Source organism: Morone saxatilis, unplaced genomic scaffold, assembly GCF_004916995.1.
Source record: "Morone saxatilis isolate NCDOM2014 unplaced genomic scaffold, NCSU_SB_2.0 Contig4, whole genome shotgun sequence".
Classification (NCBI taxonomy): Eukaryota; Metazoa; Chordata; class Actinopteri; family Moronidae; genus Morone; species Morone saxatilis.
This window is the reverse complement of record NW_023339984.1, coordinates 12,226,987-12,247,286: the sequence shown is the minus strand read 5'-3', so window position 1 is coordinate 12,247,286 and position 20,300 is coordinate 12,226,987. Positions and strand designations below refer to the sequence as shown.

General features: G+C 41.9%; 1 protein-coding gene across 2 annotated transcripts in view; it reads right to left on the bottom strand.

Annotated features, from left to right (window-relative positions):
- The window catches only part of svep1 (sushi, von Willebrand factor type A, EGF and pentraxin domain containing 1), an 86,274-nt gene extending 67,177 nt beyond the window's left edge, over nucleotides 1-19,097 (bottom strand). For both annotated transcript variants that reach the window (XM_035675054.1, XM_035675056.1), the window contains exon 1: nucleotides 17,909-19,097. In XM_035675054.1, the coding sequence (XP_035530947.1) occupies nucleotides 17,909-18,457 (549 nt within the window). In that variant the 5' untranslated portion in view covers nucleotides 18,458-19,097. The remainder of the gene's footprint in view (nucleotides 1-17,908) is intronic.
- Between the last annotated feature and the right edge of the window lie 1,203 nt (nucleotides 19,098-20,300).

Below are 20,300 nucleotides of genomic sequence, written 5' to 3'. Positions count from 1 at the left end.
ACACACACACACATTTACAGACACTAGACTCGACTTTCGTATTATTGGGCAACATCTCAGGGACACATACTTTGGATATTTTAGATAAACTAGGTCACTTGCATAGATTTCCTGGTTGAATGAGTGATATAACACAACCTTTTCTGCCACAAACAACTTGTTTTTGTTCTAAATGCATTGCATGCCTTGCAAGAATAGCACGTTTTGTTACCTCATAACATTTTTTTTGTGTTACCTCTGATTGTATCACATTTTAAAAAGGTAAATGAACCCTGAAATGTTTTGTTCTTGAGAACACATGTAAAGCACATGTCTTTTCTTGATCTGGTTGTATTTCTGAACATTTGCCTTCAAGCTCTGATTCCATTTGTTCCACACTTCTCAAATATTGTACAATGTTTTCATGCCACATCATCTCTGTTTCACTAACTTCACAAAACTTTCCATGCTCTTCTTTTACTCAGTGGGTAAGCCACGAGACTGACACAGTAAGGGTAAGGAGATTGGTTTCCACAAGGGCCACCCAGGATGCTCAGGGCTATACGTGCATGTTTTAGCCTATGTACTGCAAATTATGTATACTTTACACAAACATTTCTTAAAGTAAAGTTCTTAAAGAGTTTTTAGATTTATTTCCAACCTTTCAGACTGTGAGTTACTGTTCATGACAGTGTGGTATGGAAATCAACTTGAACAGACTTGAAACTTGCCTCAGATTAAGCAGACAGTCCATCTCATAAATGCCATGTCAATTTTCTTTTGGCACAGCAGGGTACGGTTACCTGCTTAAGCAAGTTTCAAAAACTCTCCCCTCTGGTGCCTTCAGTGCCCATGATTTAATCCATGATAGGCTTGGCTGCCAAAAAGCCTTGCCTTCGGAAGTAATGCTGAAAAATCCAACCTGTACAGTCGTTTCTTGTGTTATAACATGTTTTAAACACTCTTTCCTCACAACTGCGCTATGAAAAGAAGCGATTATAACTTTTCAGAATAATAAAGGCAAAGATTTGTTCTCTGTGATGCATTATCTAAATGTGCATGGTGTGCACAATTTTCTTTTAATGGACAAAAACATGCAAACCCATTAATCTTGTGTTTCAAAGTTTCCACTGTAAATGACTTGTCGTCTACCACTGCAGTAAAGACCCACTGTTCACTGCTGTCCAGCTGTTTCTCGACATCCACATGTGGCAAATAAAGTGACAGCGACACAACCAATGCACCCTGTCAGGATGACACTCTGCAGAAACATCAGTAGAAGTAATAAAGCAGACAGCGGACAGTGTCTGCGTATCGCTTCTGTCCATTATCAACACTGCAGAGCTGGAAACATGCTGGAACTGACACTGCAACAGATACTCGCAAGTGTTGCTTCCAAGTGGTAAAATTTATTTTGTCACGTCACGTGTGGGATGTGTGTGCGCTTACACCAGGCCCATGTACAGTACAGTGGGTCACAGTTTCTCAACCCTTACTTGTGGCTTCATTTTAAAGTTCTAAAAGATGCAAGGATACTTTTCTATTCTATAATTAGGAGCATAAATGAAGCTCCAGAGGGCTATTATATGGGAACACTGATACATATCTGACCTAAAATATATTGAACATCAGTGTTTAAGTCTTAGACATCTCCATTGAGGCAATCTTCATATCAATCAACCCCACATGGTGTCCCATCCCAGATAAATGTTGATGTGTAGGTATCTGTAGTTTACAAGTAAACTCAAAAACAATATTTTACAAGAGGATCATCATCATCATCATCATCATCATCATCATCATCATCATCCTCATTGTTATCATCATCAATCATTGTGCTTTAAGTGGAGGTTCTTAAAACCACAGGAGTTGTTTTTGAATTTACAAAGAGACATAGTTACATAGATAATTGTTAACCTGTCTGGGGTGTAGTTGACAAAATTTAAGGGATGGAAAACTATTCCTAGAACAAGGCGGCCATTACAGGAAAATGCTCCCAATTTGGCAACCACTGACTTACTTACGACTACCTAATGATTTAAAAGTCTTCACTTAAGTCTCCCTGTGTAATGTGGATTTGTAAGCAGAGCCCAGTTTGACTGAGAAGTGCAATGGCATCCAAAGTGCTGGAGAAGAGAGTGCAGACAGTCACTTAATAGCCAGACATGGTAGACTGGACCGGCTGTGTGTGTTAGCTTGATGGTTTCTGTCACAACACCATTCATCAAACTCAACAACTCAACCAGGAGGGACGAGAGGAGGCGAGAAAGAGAGAAGCTAATTCCACAATGTGATGCCAAGGGGGAAAGGCTATCTTGGCTGGCAAATGAGAAACTCATTCAATTATCCCCCCGCTGGTCTCGGTGTTGTGCTGGCAGAACGAAGCGCTGAGAGAAACATTTTAGGCACTGACCGTGTTCCAATCGGACACGGCATTCTGGGTAATTGGACGGGGAAAGCTGGTTTGATTGAGTGGGAGGAAGAATAACAAGAGCGGTTATGGTGGTGGAGTGCCAGTTGGACGACAATGGGGGTCAGACTGGCTTGGCAATCTGCCTCATGTCATATATCTTGGCTTATTTATATTTATTAGATTTTGTTTCTATACTCACAGCACATGTTTGACTTTTTCAATATTTAAATGGCATGTTTTGAGTCTCTGTTTATGCCTATATATGGTATATAGCAAATGTGGAAGGCAAATGTAGTATCAGCCTAGTATAAATATATATATATATATATATATAAGTCTTTTTTTTTATGGAGGTCTTACTATCGCATATGTAAGCTCATCTGTTTTATTCTGTGGGCACAGACATTTTGAATGTTCTCCAACTGGTTTGCATAATATGTCACGTATTACTGAGAGCATGGTTAGTGTGCTTAGCATGTTAACACATGGATTAGGTTTGATAAACTGTTAGATGAGGCTTTTTGGCATTGTTTTCTATAATATATTAGATCTATTTAATTCTTATGCATCATCAATCTGCCAGAAGTTACTCTGTGATTTAGTAGTGTGATTCATTTTCTAGTGTACTTATTTCTTCTTCAAGTTAGTCATTTTTGGATGTTTTCTGGGATGCCTTTGAGCAACCAGAAAGCCAGCATGAAAAATATGGTTGCGAGGGATACTATAGTAAGAGTTTCCTTCACAGAATTTTGGTCTACTGAGGCTGCTGTTAGTAGATAAACTGCAACTCGGCCTCTATTATGACGGATTGATCCCTATATGATCAGCATCAATAAAGAAAATGTACCCAATGTTGATTTTTAGAGAACTGGAAACTTTTATGACATTCAACTATATTGTGGCGCAGTTGGAAAAGAGCTACACGTGACATTAAAATCAGTTTTCAATAGAATTACGTTTTTTAAAGTGGAAGAAATCCCACGAGTTATGTAATATTTCATGAGATTCATGAGATCATCGCCTCAGTACCCAAGCATAGAGCGAGCAGCCACAGCATCATCTCCAAGGCCGAGCCTTGATTTTGAAGTAAACAGAGGCAACAGTGTGGTGGAGCGCGACGCTTTTCTTGACTCCAGACTGGCGTGTTGAAAGTGCTTATACGCAGGGAATGATTTGGGGACTGTCGCTGGCTTAAAGCATCCATGAAAACGTATCCCATCTCGACCAGACTTAGCCCAGACCACACTGCAGAGACAGACGCAGCATTTTCCTTTGTTATGTTGACTGTTGTTGCTGTAGTTGCATTTCTTCCTCGTGTTCCTCTCTTTTCTGTCCTCCCCTTCTTTCTCCTTCTGAGGGGCTTATTTGTTTTGGCACCAGCTGTAGGTGGAGATTTCCTCTAATAGAGCAGGGAATTGGAGAGACGTCAGTGTTTGTAGTACAGACTCATGGAGAGATTTCAATTTATTGATTCTTCTGTTTGCTCTGGACTCGGCCCTCCTTGGTAGGATAAATTATATTAGACCTCATAACATCAAGAGGAAGCACAAGCTGGGAGGTCAGTCGAAGAGGAGGATAGATTTTGGGTCTCTGTGATCGTATAGATTTGATTTGAGTTGCCATGGATTTCTAAACCTCATCATAAATCAAGTGAAATGTGGAACATACAATGATGTTGCACATGCGTGTTCTCCAAGAAAAATAAAATACCAATACAAATATGCAGTTGCTGGGAAACACCTGCATTTAGTGTTTGGACTGAACTGAAAAAGATTATATGCGTATGCTTTTGTGTTCTCCTCTGAAAATTAGCTGGGTGATCCGTATCAGGTCCTGGGGGATTGGTATTCTTGCCAACACACAACATTTCAAACATGAACTGATTAAAAGTTGAGGCGAGAGCATATTTTGTCTCTATATTTGGGTAACTACTTGGAACAGGGTTTTTTACTGAAGCTGAAAACACAACTAATAGCTCCAGAAACTAAAATCTTGCACAATTAGACCTGGAGAATGTGAAAAGAAACCCCCATAAAAAGCAGACAAACAAAGACAACAGGATGTAGGCACATCTGTGGGTTCATATACATGTACCAATTACCTACTTATAGTCATTCACACAAAACAGAGACATACAGTCAGACAAACACGTACACACTCACTAACCAAAGAAAACAACCCAATGGAATCTGGCACGCTCAAACTCTAACCTCAACATAGCAAGTGGTTTACTAATAGACCTACACGCCTTAGCCCATAAAAACATGTTATTTAGTTTGCCACTACTGGCTCTTTGAAATAGTTTTGGTTTCTTCAGGTGCCAATGTATGACGCTTTTGGTAAATCCTAATCTCAAGATGCCAAAGTAAATCTGCATGCTTAAAGAATTTGTGTGATTTGTGTCTTTAATCAAAAAGCTGTGGACTGGTTGGTGAGCAGGGAGCAACATTTCAGAGGTATGATTGGATTCATTTGCAGCAACGGGATGAGAAGTCCAAGCACACTAATGAAACGCGGTGTATTCTTATATAGGAAATTACAACAGGCCATTATTAGGCAGGTATTAGGGGTGGAACGGTTCACAAAATTCATGAGTCTGTTCATATCGTTTTTTTATTTGGCAAAATGGCCACGTTACTAATCATACGCTAAGAGGCCGTTTAAATGCTACGGGGAGAAAGAGTTACTCTTTGCTATCAGACTCTCCTCCTCGCGCTGTCAACGGACACACTAGGGTGATGGCAATGCAATTGGTTCATCACATTGGAAGTATTATCGCTGCTGTTTTATCCACCACTTTTTTCTGTCATTGTCTTCAGTTGAACTAATCGGTTGTCATCGGCACACCGAAACAATGCTGGCGGATCCTCTAACTGTGGGCTACTCTGTCTTGTCCATTTGCCATTTCAAAGACTGACTCACAGCTGCACTCTACGCTTCAATCGTTAAAGTAACACAGTAAAGTACAGTTATATTTTATATATTGCAGCACAGATTTGTTCTCAGTACCCGTTTGTCTACCAGAGAGCACCGACTTCTCCTTTTTCAAAAAGGTTTATGTTGAGATCAAAAGTGGAAATGGCAGCTGACGAAACCAACTTCACCACAAGGTTAATTTAATAGCTATTTTTATACAATGAATTTTCTGTCTCTTTTGAGCCAACATGGATGCATAAACCTTAAAGTCCTCAGGAAATACCACTTTTATCATCGCCATCTCCATAAGATCTGAGCAAGTCCTGGATAGCTCACCTGGTAGAGCTGGTGCCCCATGTACCAAGGCCTCAGTCCTTGCTGCAGCGGCTAAAAGATCTGAGCGAATTCCAGCAAATATGGATGACAGTGTGACACTTTCAAAAGATCTAAAACTGCTGTTAAACTGACTTTGTGTTGAGATTGTTCTGTCCATGATCATGAATCAACTTTCAATCTTCAGAGGACAATCATGTCAACTCTCAAACATCAATATCAGAATCAGTCTTCGGGCTCGATTCAAAACACAGAAAAAGTTTAATTTAAAAGAAAATATGCCACACAGCCTACTTTTAAAAAGAAGCATGGTTTCCACAGCACGGTGGCCTAGTGGAAACACACTTTTTCCAATGAGATCAAGAAACCACTGTTTTCTAATGATATTCATAGTTGATCGTGGTATTTAAATGCAGGCCACTAAAGCTGCTGACAGTCAGTTCCTGTCCTTGCTGACGCCTCCGTGACCTTTGACCCTGACGATGAAGAGTATTATTCTTTAAAGCCTACGTACCACTCCTGTCTGAATCGCACATTTCACTCTGTACCTCTCCACCTCAAGACCCCACCCCCTTGCCTTTTATTTATCGCTTTCACACACACACACACACACACACACACACACACACACACCTACACACAAGGCTCCATAAGGATGGTGTCAGCAGCACCTATCAATCGTTGAGTAGTATTTTAAGTAAGAGGGAATCTGTGTATAGGTGTGTGCGTGTTTGTGGGAATACACACTCAGTGGAAAGAACAGAGTGTGAGGTTTAAGAGAGTGAGCATGATGTGCGTAGGAAAGTCTATGTTCAAAACCATATGTGTGTGTGTGTGTGCATGTAGGTGTGTGCATCTGACAGACAGACAAGTGTAAAGCTGTAGATAGTTCATTTTGTGTAGCTAATTTTCAGCAATGTTTAGTATTGTTGTATAAACTAAAATGCTAATTAGATGCATTTCCAAATGTCCATCAATTAAACACACTATGCAAAGTGTCAGGTAGCAATACAGTGTAGTTATTGTGCATCATTAACATCATTAATGTTATTATTTTCACCTTTGATTTTAAAAGTCAAAACGTAGGTTGTGAAAAAGGTGAATTCGGGTTGGTGTCTTCAGGAAAATTGCTTAAATTGGCCACAAATCTAGGCTGGCTGCAGACTCCCAGCTGAATCTCCACAGATAGATCATAGATCTATACATAGATCTGATGATGTGGTCACAAAAATGGTGACACATTTGCAGATTGCATTTCTTTGATCAACTTGACAACATCAACTGCTCGTAGAACCGCGCCTGGATATATACTGGTCAGACACTACTGATTGGTTAACCAGTGTGTGAGAGATTCATGTTTGCCCAACGGCGGCTGAAGTGGAGAAATCCACCCTCCTGGAGACTCCCCACTTTGTAGATCAGATTTTTATGATGGGGCTTACACTCCTCTCTGCAGCCATTAAATTAAAAACCTCATCTCAGGGGACCAATTAACTGTAGGGCTAACAAGCAAAATATGACACAGTGACGGATGCATCGGGCCAATGCGGAAAGGTCTGAAATTACATTTGCGTCCGTTGGGGAGGTTTACTGACATCTGTGTTTTACAGGGCCAGGAAGTGTACAGATTATCCTCTTCGGTCTCTTGTGCTGAGCTCCAATCCCCCATTTTTCGTAAAAAGGAGTGAAAAAATGTGCAGCGGATAATTGTGTTGTTGCAAGTAGCATAGAGTATAATTTTTTTGTGCCTGGGTTGAAAGACGAAGTGGTGTGCGGTAATTTCCCTTCTGTCAAAAGTATCGGACTCCTGATGCATGTACAGTACTGGGAGAACAAGAATGAGAAATAACTCGAGGGAAACGTAACAAAAAGAAACATTTGTGTGAAACATGTCAAACGTTTGATATTTCCTCTTCCTCTCTCCCATTTTCGCTCATTCATAGTCTAAATCCCACTTTCTCGTGTAGAGTGAAAACAATGAAGATGTCATTCTGATAAGTATCCACAACCGCAGGGCCACAGTCATTTCCACTGATAATCTGGCTGAGCGATTGTCCCAGCGACCAGTTGTAGTTTGGAGAAAGTGAAGGATCTGAGTGGGTTTTCCATCTTCAAGCACACAAAGAAACAGTTTTCTCTGGTTTATATATACATGCAGAAAAGGGCAAAAGGAACATGTAAACTCAAAGGATTAAAAATCAAGAGACAGGCATGTGCACACACGCCTGTAAACTATTCATACATTGATCTAATACACTGGATTGGTAATAAAACAGATCAGGTATCAGCTAGTTGTGACCAATCCACATTAAATACATAAAGTTTCTTGATTACTGTTATAAAAAATTATGATTTCTTTTTCTATTTCTAAATATATTTAGGTAAAATCAGCAAAGCCTTCAAAAAATATGGGTATATGAACTGGAAAAGTGTAGTTATAGCCTCATGCTACAGTATCTTACGCAAGATTGATCCAATCAGATGTGGAGAATACAGAAACCACATTGGTATTAGATGAGCACATGGACAAAGCCCTGGCTTAACATATCATAATCTGTATCAGGAGAAACAAATTGGAATCAGTGCATTAATTACACACACACACACACTCTCCCTGTTGTTTCCACTGGCCTTAATCACCTCATTTTCATTCTCCAACTCTTTCTTTAACTGGAGTCGCTGGTTTTGGCCGGAGCAGAACCCAGTTATTTGACCGCAGCAGCTTTAGCCCGAGGCCAAGTGGGACACTCTCCACAGCGTCCAAACCAGCACATACTGTACACACTGACATAGCATAGCCTCAAGGCAGGAAAATTAGGCGTGACGCAGAGGAAGAAACGGAGACAAACTGCAAACAGAAAGAAATTAAAGAGAGAGACAGATGGACAGATCACCTGGTGCTGCGGAAAACCTAGACAGTGAAAAAAGCGGTCGGAGAGACAGCGACTACAAACTCAGGAGCTTTTGCAGAAGCCAAATACTTTATCTGCAGTAATTTACAACCTTTCAGCAAAGTCTAGAATAACTGAACAAAGACTGATTTTTTTCACCTTACAATTCCAAACAGACAGCAAAAATTTCAAGCTGTCTAAATATTCTATGAACACGCAGACAACCTCCGGTACGTATGGATGCACACAAAAGTCTACATCAGCCACTTCAAATCCATTCAAAGCCACCAACAGCTGCCAGCTCCGTCAGGATCTATCCGGCATGCATTAGGTTGTCTCAACAAGGGGTTTTCAACACTTAGTTACGCAAAATAATGAATGTCTATGTCTGTATGTGTAGTAAGTGCATTAAATTTGTAAAAATGAGATATGAGGTATTGTATGAAAACTAATCAGACCAGCTTGCTTTCTGGACTGTTCACCCCTCCAGATAAATCAACACTGGGACTCTTCTTGGCAGTGAGATGGATGTGAAACCTGAACTTGAGTTTTTTTGTGTTGGACTCATAGGGGTTCCTGAAGGGGAATTGCCAATCTCCTAAAATAAGATCTAAAGAAGTTGAGGAAGGATAATGAAGGTAGTTGAAGGACATAGCGTGGTCTTACATTGCCAAGTCTACGGCTGCTGTAATGAATACAGATGGGTCCGGGACGCTTGGGGAGCTGTTGGAGGAAACCAGTGACCTTGGGTTGGGCTTCAAAAAAAGTCTCTGCTGTCAGATTGAAGGGTTTTGTTCCAAATGAGATATGCAGTATTTGGAAAATCTATTACAGAAAGATTGAAACAAATTGTGTTGCTATTTTAGAGGCTGTACATCAGCACTTGCTTGACTCTTAGTTGGCAAATGGCACATTCACTGACAAGATAATCTGCATTGAAGAACGTTTTAATTACTTCTGTAATAGATAGGGTGTGTCTAACTGGAAAAATAAGAGACTGAAATAGTCCCAAATGCTACGAATGCTGCAAAGAGATCTCTGTAAGCGTCCAGTTTTCTGACAGGTTGCGCGTATTTTGGGCCACGTTCAACCTCTTATGGTCCTTTCTGCACTATAGTGAGCTGCAGAAGTTCCCTGTTGCCATGAACGCTGAACTCAGCTGACCTCTCAGTCTGCATATCTCTGCACTACCTGGTTGTCTGTCAGCACTTTTCTACAGATATGTGACAGTCAAAGAATTCAAAGGGTCCTAAGTTATCAATAGATGGTGACAGTTGCTAGAGAACAGAGGAATCCGTTGAAACACAGCTGTTGACCATTTCTTCATACAATTATTTTAGATGCTCTGTACAAAAGAAAAATTAAATAATCTGAAAAACAGGTCAAATATATATTCAGGAAGCATTCCTGCTTCGCATATTGATTGAAGTTAGATCATAGTTGTGCTGTGTTTCTATCTGAGGTCAGTTACATCAGGCCGGCAGGCATGTTACGGGAATGAGGAGGCCTCAGGGTCCTTCTAGACGTGCAGAGGTCAGAAAGTAGGCCCGTTTCTGGAAAACATTCGGTATCCATTTCAGAGACGAGGGCAAGGGTGAGCAGAGTGTGACGAGAGAAGGAACAGGAGGGCACAGGCCACCGTTGAGTAACAAAGGCAAATATTGTTTATACAATTACACCAGATAAGAGTGTAGTTTAACCACTAGGGCAGTCTGTATGCATTTTGAAGTCACAGATGGTTAGTTATTCAAGTATTTATCTTTAAACCTGTAAAAACTGATTTTATTGGAAGGGGAAACAAGCATTAGCATGACCTTTTAAGTTGATATAATGAACTTGTTAACTAACAGACGTCCAGGAGGTACGGAGCAACAGCATCAATCATTTACAGCCCTGTTTCTGGTATATATTATCATATAAAGGCAGCACATTTTCACATTTGAACAGCTTGAAAAATGATTTGGTCAAAATGTTTTGGCTTGAGTGATCAATGTAAAAAACAAATCACCACCGTTTCTTCTCCCCCAACCAGAAGTATTATTAGTGACAATACTGACAAAATACAGCTCTGTCAAAGCATTTTGTGAAAAAAATGCTCCAAAGGGCCTCAGTAGAGCATACTTGAGGTTGATGGACAAAGATATGAAAGGAGAGAATGGAGAATATTTCTGTCAGAATGATTCAGTGTGAAAAGACCCAGAGGAGCTGAACCCGAGACTAAAGCATTTCTTCCTCCGAAAACCCAAAACATACACTCAAGCACACACATACACACCGAAGCACACACAGTCATGTTGAGTCTATTGTCTCGATCACCATGACAGTGTCTGAATAACTTTCCAACTACACACTGAGCACAGGCGCCAGGTAAGCATCCAGTAAAGTGTGTGTGTGTGTGTGTGTGTGTGTGTGTGAGGAGTGGACTTGTATATGCTCTATTTCAAAATTAGATCATTTTTATTTGAAAAAAAGCCACTCCTATTACAATATTTCATACATTTACATTCAGGCCATGAGAAGGGAAGTTATGGGTCATTAAGATATCTGCTTACAACAAAATTACATTTGAAATATATCATCATCTATGTTTTGAAAACCTGCCCAAAAAAATCTGGGACTTTCAGGTACAAACTGCTAACCAATAAACTATGTAATAAAGTCAAATACTGTATATATTCAGGCATTATAAAACTAAACATTAAAGAAACAGGTAGAAGAAAAAGAAATACAAGAAGCAAATTGAGTATTGGAAGCCAGGAACGGCTGCTTTTGATCTAGTTACTACCTGAGAGTCATGAGTCCGCGAATGATAATTCTGAAAGGTCACATTATAACTGGGATAAGAAAGAAACATATTTTGCTACGCAAAATTATGTTTACTTTTCTATAACAACGGCTTTTTCTGTGTGAAACACTTGACTGTTTTATCCCTTCAGGCTTCTAAAATTATTCAAATTTAACAACTGGAAAGGAAGAAAATCACTCGGAGGTTAAGGTGATTTTATATAAAAATAATAACCCAGGTTGCTGCGGTCAGAACTCTTAAAGTTTAAGTTTGCAGTGTGTTTCCATCTCTATGCTTCATTTGCTCCAATTGGAGACGCTCTCCATACTCTGCTATTCCGAAACCTCCGCACTTCAAGAAATAAAAACATCTTGTTTATGCTTTCTATAAACTGCAAACCAACTTCAACTGGGTAAAACTTCAAGGGACACTACATCATCTGTACTATAGTTTGAACCTGCTTATAGTACTGCTCTTCCAACCACTTATCTTTTTTTTGGGACAGAAAGCAATCTGTGTTATTTAAAGCCTCACTATACTGTCCTGATTAATCACTTCACAGATTTATGAGGTGTTGTATAGAATAATGGTAGTGACCCAGAGTCCACTGCAGACGCAGAAATTTTAAATCTGTTGCCTGGTGTCTCTGGATGTTCCTGTCTGGCCTCTGTCTTATCTGAGCTTTTCTGGCTGGTAGGTGAGTCTGCTCCATCCCTCTGTCTCATCCAACCGTGCCGTTGACCCTCTGATACTGAGGAGGAGGAGGCAGACGGGCTGAACAGGGGGAAGAAGCAGACAAACCGAGGGGGAGGAAATGATTAAGGGTGAGATGGCGGGAAGTGGCAGTTGCGCGGACAGGAAACAGAGACTTTTCTTATCATCTTATCACGGCTGGGTCCAGCCTTGGGGACGGGATCAAAGAGGTGCACCTTGCTTTCATTTGTTACAGTGGGAATTTGTCTGCATCAGCTCTTTCGCTTTTTCTTTTGTGTAGAAGTCATACATTTTCTTCTATTTTAGGGAAATTTGAAGTAAGTAAAAAGTAGCTCCCCTTGTCTTTTCCCACCTTTTTTAATGGTGAAATTGTCCTGTGACTCAGCCAAGAGAATAAAAAAAATGCTCCAGTTAGCAAATATGTTTTGTAGGACCCTGAAAATCACCCGCCATAGACAACATTTTCCAGCATTCAGGTGATGGATGGTGCTCATTTTCCACCTTAATTTGCTGCACTGTGCATCTCATTACCGGTTATTCAGAAATTCAGGCAAAGGCTCAGACTCTCAAACATTCACATCAAGTGTGAATGTGCGTGCCTGCGAGTACGTGCGTGCATGCACTTCAAACCAAGAATGTACAGGATATCTACAGTACATCTCCACAGGCCAAATATAAGCAACTTGCACAAGGATAATTTAATCTAATAGACAATGTTTTGAAAAACAATACCGCATATTTTGGCTGTAGTGCGTCAGAGCTGACGGCGGTGATGTTCCCCCGCCCGGCATAAAAATGGGAGAAACTGAAAAAACGGTGTTGACCCACTGGAATGAGGGGGGGGGGGCCTAACAAACTCCGCCCTCAATATCTGTTTTGCTTGTTGTGGCCTGGCAAAGCTCAATAAAGAAAGGCATCATCTTGAAAGATCAGCTTGGACTATTTGTACACTTTACTGGACAAACACAGGCTTTGATTCAAGTTTTCTAACTAGAAAAACATGGCGGCTATGATCGAAAAGCTGTTAAACTTCTCCCGAACTATCCAGCAAAATGGGTTTTCTGATGTGAGAACTAGAACTTGTAGTTGTATTATGGTTCATTTTACATCTACAATGACTTTTTTAAAGTCAAAGTACGTGTTTACAAGGTTCGAAAGTTGGTGAGAATTCAAAATTAAAACTATAAGCTCAATTCATGCTCGGTAGATGTTTGCAGGAATTTTGAGTTTGTGAGATCTGGGTTGAATTTACAAGTCTGGAGCTCTGTGTTGACGACACAAGCGCAATGTCTATGACTGCAAGCACATAGGTTCTCATGCATGCACTCCAGTTTACAGTCTATAATATGACCTCTCTGACTTATATGACGACAACCATGTAAGGACATGCAGCTGGATCCATAAACTCTGTGTGTGTGAATTTGAGTGCGAATAATGAGCGTGAACTTTGTTTTCCTGGTACATTTGGGCACATCAAGAGTCGCTGGGACTTTTCACTAAAGAAGCAAAGGAAAATAACCCACCTGCTCGTCCAACTTATACAGATTTCAGTCCCAGAAACACACTGGCTGGCTGAGCAAAAAGCTCCTTTTATTAAGTGGCTAACGCCAGTAAACTGCTCTGCAGTCTGTTTCGACCCAGGCTCCGGCAGAGCCTAACCAAGAGTCAGGTAAAAACATTACTGTGAATAACCACCAGAAAGAGCCACATTCTTTCTATCAATTCCTCAACCCAGGGCTTTTTCCCCTCTTTCTCCTCCTTTTTTCCTCTCATTCTTCCATCTCTCTCTCCCACTCCTTTTCTCTCGTCATCGCTCTTCACACGCTGCCCATCTGTCTGTGTCTTATGCAACTGTGAAGGCAGACTGACACAGTGAATCAGCCAAGTCAAGTTTAGCGCTTGTGTTTGTTTGCCAAAGCCGGGCCTGCCTGCAGAGAGCAAGAGGGGGTTTTATCTGGCAACACATGGCAACCCAGAGGCAAATCTTCAGCATGAAGACAAACGATGAGACAAAAAAAACAAGGGATGGCGGGGATTTTTAACTGGCTATTACAATCTTTTCTCTCCCTGTATTTTTATAGCAGACACTTGTATCCAAAGCAAGTTATAATAAACGCAACAATGGAAAAACCCATAATTCCTGGATCATCAAGATTACCAGCAACCAATCGAATAAAATGAAAGGCTTTGAGCCATATTGCCTTGAAGATATTTGGTCATGTAAAAGGCAAATGCATGGAAAACAAATTAAATGAGAGCTAAAAAAGAGCCGGAAAATGGATTGACTTTTTCAGGGCAATTACAGTAAGTAGAGAGGAAAGGAATATGATTCAGTATGGAGAAGGTGATGTGAACCACTTCTGTCTCAGGTACAGTACAGTAATTATTCCTCAGGGACTTGAAAACAGTGACTGAAAGTTACCAATCAGCTCCTTTGTACGGCTGTCGTGAAAGCGCTGGAAAACTACAGCGCGGTGAGCGATGTCATCAGCTACCAGGTTATCATGTCTGACATGGGGTTGAGGAAAGACAGATCCTGAAATGAGACGCTGTGAGTCATTATGACATAGTGTAGCATTTTTAATAAACTCATAGTGTATAACACGGACCCTTACCTACAGAATATCAGACATACAAACACAGAATGATGGTGCAGCTTTATATCAGTAAAGTAAAGAGAGAGAAGGAGCTGGCTATCGTATTCTGTGCTTAATAAGGGCCAAATTTGTATCGGCACTGTTTTGATTGAAAGATTTCCAATGATGTTCTCAATATGCTTTGAACTCAGTGCTTGACAAATTATCTACTGTGTCTGAAACCCCCTTTCCAAGTAGAATCTAAGGGGCTGCATCTGACCATTTTTAGTACTCTCGGAAACCAACAATCCAACACTTCTACGACACAGCGACTGACTGGTTAATGCGGAGTGTGCACCCTCATCCCTCTCCCATCTCGCCCCTTTCTACGACTGGTAGGCTTCTTCTTAGAGTGTGGCCAAACAGAGACACTATAAACAGTTTAGGCGTGGTCAGATGAAGTGTATGAGACATTAAGAGAGAGTTAGAGAATGGCAGTGTGACTTATTTAGCTATAACCAGCCTGTATTACTTCATTTCGCTCACTGTGCAGACATAAACACGGCACACTCAGTTGTATGTTTACACATTAACTGTATATGCTAGTTTCACCCTAAATACATTATTTTCCTAAAACCGGAAGAAAAAGAATAAGAATAAGAAATCATTTTGAGACCTACATACATACAGTAAAGCGTACATTGATGGTTTGGTGTATGATGTATTAGGTGAAAGGAGAGACAGCAGACAGACAGCAGAGAGACGGAGATGAAGAGTGCTGGAGGAGAGCCCTGTCTCTACATGCACGGCTGGTGGAAAAATGTCTCTCTTAATGGATCCCAGCTTTCTGCAGCACTTAGAACAGCCAAGACCAGCCAAGGGAATAAAATATGGCATTATTATTATTATACTGCAATTATCAATTATCCTCTCTCTCTTACTTTCACTGTCTCCCTTTCTTTCTAACACAGATGCACACGTTCACACACACATCACATAGACTACACACTTCATTTTCCCTTAAAGCCATGGATGGATACGTGGGAGAACAAACGCACGGAGGCACGTGTACGGGCAAAAACACAAAAATCACTAACTAAGTGCCGTCACACACGCTGCAAAGGTCCCAGTTCAACGCGCGCTGAGACGGTTAGAGTTCAGTCGGTACGCGATGACAGGCGGAAACGCGCCTTGTAGGTTAGTGTTAGCAGACCGATCTTTTATGCAGCTAATGGAAAGATACGACAAATGCTCCCTTTTTCTCTTTCCAGTCAGATTCAGATGGACGATAAATCACAGACAGACAGACTGTTGTTTTTTTTTTTACTTCCTCTATCACGTGAAGACGCAGTAAACGTCAGACTGAATCGATCAAGTGTGGGGTGGTTTCTGAAGTACCGCTTGATCTGCTGCATCTCGGTCTGTATCTGCTAGGCTCATCTATCTTTCCAAAAAAAAAAAATCTCAGCTCCGTGTAGGCTGCACGTAGCTCTCTCATTACTCATACATGGCTCAAGTCGGACTCTCACCATGCAGATGCCATACTGGAAAGAAATACACGAGTGTTTTTTGGCTATGATAAGTGAGTAACAGGGTTGAATTTAATCTCTTATCCTAATCAGACTTTGAATCAGTAACACTGTTTGGACGCCTAAGCAGCAGTAATAAAGCCATCTTTGGCTGATTTAGACGAACACATCACTTGATAAATCACCCAAAACATTCTGAGTGTTTGTGAATAATGATAAGGCACCAAAGTTCCCCCAGAAAGCCTTTTCTCTGGATTGTTGTGGTCTTTAGCAGCTGGGACGAAGCCAGCGGCCTCCTTATCAGCACTTAACTTAGGAGGGCGAGCTGAAAACCTGTCCTGAGGGCCAAGCTTTCAGCGCTAAGCCGGAGAATACGATCCAAGGCTATTAGCTTTAAACAGGGATAGATTGAAGGGTAAACCTGCCAAAATTCAGCTTACCAACCCCGTTTTGTCTGTAAAACTAAGTTGACGTAATATTTGTTATGATTTACTGTGCATTCACGGAATGTTCGGGCTGCAGCATCAAAGTCAGATAGATTTCTGAATATATTATTGTTAAAACTTACCATTGTGTGCCTGATGATAACGATCACTAACTGGATGTACTTCAGCAACCGTTTTATTCGACACCGCGTCATTTACGTTCAGCGGTTGATGTCGCGTGCAGTCAGCAACAAGCTTAGCTGTTTGGACAACCATCAGCTGTTTCGTCACATGAATGTACCTGTGTCAAAGTCACCCAGTCATAACATCTATTTTGGATTTTTGTCCCAAAGCCATGATGTCTTGTCGGAAAGGAGCTTAGTAACAGGCTTCGGTATTTCTTAGCAAGTTTGCAGACCCCAAAAGCACCTGAATCTTCTCCTGTGTGTACTTCGGTCAGAGCCTCACAAAGCTCCTAACTGAAGGCAGATCTGAGGCATGAGCTGAGGTGTGTGTGTGTGTGTGTGTGAGTGTTTATAAAGGACCAGCCCCTATACCACCAACACAGCTTTCACAGCTGGGTTGTTTGGACTTGACGGATGAACTGTGCCATATGTCCTCGGTGCATGTGTGTTTGAGTGTGTGCGTGCACGGCTGGGTGTCAGGCCGCTCAAAATCAACAAACCATAAACAAGCTAACATTCTGACCCCTTGTAATCCCACATTACCCCCAAATCCCCGCCTCTGCTACAAATTCAGTCTTACAACCTGTAATGGTTCTGAGTCAAAACACACCAGAATAAAGGAAATTAGGCAAAAAGACTATTGTACAAAACCTTATGAGTAACACTGAAGCAATTCATATTCACCCAGAATGCTTCATCACAGACACAGCCCACACTGCACAGCCCAACTACACATTAACTTGACTTATGTGTCTTGCTATCTGTTCCATTTTTCCTCTTATTTCACTGTTACACGCATACAGTTCATTTTTGAGTATGCATGGGTGTGTTAGTGTGTCTGTGTGTTAGAGTGTGCTCACTCTTAATGGTATTTTTATCACTGGAAACTCCTGAACAATTAGCCGGCAAGCGGCTTCCCCTCACTATCTGCTGGTATGTAATTTAGAGGAAGCGGGGGCAGCAACAGCAATGCCACGCAGCTCCTCATTAACATCAACCTTAATGAGCCACAATCACTTCCCTGCACACAGAGCAGGCTGCAGACTAGCTGACACGCACAGACACTATGCACACAGAAGGCTCATTATTGAGATGCAAAGAAAATGAGAGAGTGAGCAAAAAAAAGAGAAGAAAATTCACTTTATCTTTTGGTCTGACTCACCGCTGCCTTCTGGAAGGCTCCTTTCGTGTAGGTCCCCCCGCCTCTGTAGTTGATGGCCGGGATCTCCTGGTTGAACAGGGAACACTTGTGCTGGTGGGACTTGGGCGCTGAGATGTGGTCCACCCTCGTCACTACATGGGTCTTGGATGAGAAGGTGACCAACGCCACCCTCGTGTCCTCTGGCGCGACGGGGAAGTCGGACAGCAACTTGCGTACGAACCTCAGCTCGCTCAGGAAGTTATTGGCCCCCACACTGGATGACTCGTCCACCAGGAAGACCAGGTCCAAGCAGGAGCTTTTCTCACGTAGCTCACGGACGTTTCGCTTGAACGCCTGGCCGAGGCGCTCCACTTTGCTCTCGGCGCTCTCTGACAGGTTGCCGGCTGACGAGGAGGAGGTTAGGGGTGGCATCTGCCTGGACCGCCGGGACTGCAGCTTGGGTTGGGATTGTTGGGCAGCTGTCCAGGCTGTGGTCCATACATTCAGGATGCACAAGACCAGAAGGCAAGTAGTCCACGATGGTGTTAAAGAGTACCTTTGAGAAAACATAGTGACAGTCAGCACAGCACCTGCACTGAAGATGGACTTTGTAGAAAAAAAAGGGGAAAAAAAACGACGACAAAAACAAAAACGTGGATCCTCTTCTCGAGAGGAATTCAGTGAAGATAAATGTGTCCTATGCCTGCGTCACCATCCAAGACAGCAGACAGCAACAGTTCAGTGCAGAGTTCCTCAAAAGCATTGCTGGATGAAGATGAGGATTCTTCTCTTTTCATTCAAAATGTGCCTCTGTCCATCTGCCTCTTTCTCTCTCACCAGTGGAAGAACACTCTGGTCTCGTCTGGGAAAATGTTTAGACTTGCTCGCAAGGTAGGTGCCTGCCTGTCTTTTCTACAAAAATAAATCAGTATATCTAGCTTTCTCCTTGCTTTTTTTTTGTACAGTCTGTATGTATGTTTAAAGCTTGTTAAAAGTCTGTATAAATCTATGTGTCTGTTCTCTCTCTTTCCTCCTGCCTCTTCTGTCTGTTAGTCAATCTTTTAGTCTGTGCATCAGATCCAAAAACACCCCCAAGCCTCTTCAGTCCTCTATAGTCCCAGTGTGCTGCCCCTCAGGCTCCTGTTTGCCTATGTGACGCTCCTGCCTGCACCGTCAGCCAAGCTCTGAATGCTTGTTCCCCTCTTCTCCCCAAATCATTTAAAAAAACACACGGAGGAGGAGGAGGAGGAAGAGGAGGAGGAGGGAGGAAAAAAAGTTGAGAGACAGAGAGAGGCTGAGGGGAAAAAAAAGGGGGCAGTCCAGTCATGGCCGTGAAGTCATTTTTTTCCCCTTCATCTCTCCTCCTCTTTTTCTCTCACCTCCCCCTCTTACCCTATCTCTTTCTGTGTCTCTCACCCCACCTCCACTCTCCCCCTTCTCTCTCTTGTCCTGACAGTGGAGTGAGGTTCGATGTCAGTGCTGCGCCTTGCCTGTCAACTTGTCAACATTCCCAAACAAAACCCATCAGCAGGAGGTGACGTGATCGACTCCCCACGTCCACACGCGCACCGTGCACCTAAGGTAACATCAGGAGGAGATCAGTGAGAGTGAGTGTAAGTGTAAGTGAGAATGAAAGCTGGGGTGAAGGGAGGAGAGGACAAAGAGATAAGTCCAATTAAAAACTATTTAAGAAATAATACCAGACAGATGCAGGAGTCTGGCAGGAGGAAGGACTGAAACCTCAGTCTGTACATCAGAGTTAGGAAGCAGTTAAGTCTGCTCTGGATACGTGCTTTGTCAAATCACCACTCTTTTAGTAGCTATCATTTCCTCTCCCTCCTCCCCTCTCTTTTGCTGTGTATCTTGTTCAAGAAATAAAAAAAGAGAGAGGAGGGAAGAACTGCCCTTCTCATTCTTTGGATTTGTCTACCTCTCTGTGCACCGCGGGGATTCACACACACTCTTTCACTGCGCTGTTTTTCCTCATCTCTTAGGTCTCTTATAGCCTGTCTCTCTTTCTCCTTCCCTCTCTGCTGTCGTGTTTTCCTTCAGTGATTTTATCTGTAACCAAAACAAAGGCAGCCGGTGTTACAGAGGCACACTGCGCCTATTAAACCAAAGGCCTGAGATTTACAGCAAAGAGCTGGCTTCACAAGGAGCTGCAGAGACTTGTGAAGAAGAAAGAGTCACAGTACGGAGAGAGATAGAAATAGAAAGTAAAGAAGTGAGGGAGATCGAGACAGAGAGCGAAGTAGACATTTTTTTTCGAAGGATGCCTCCATGTCCAAAAGTATGAGGAGACCCATATGTGATTGTAGAACATCTCATTCCAAAACCATGAGCTTTAATCTGCTGCTAAAACAGCCTCCACTGTTCAGGGATTTGCTCCCATTCAGCCACAAGAGCATCAGTG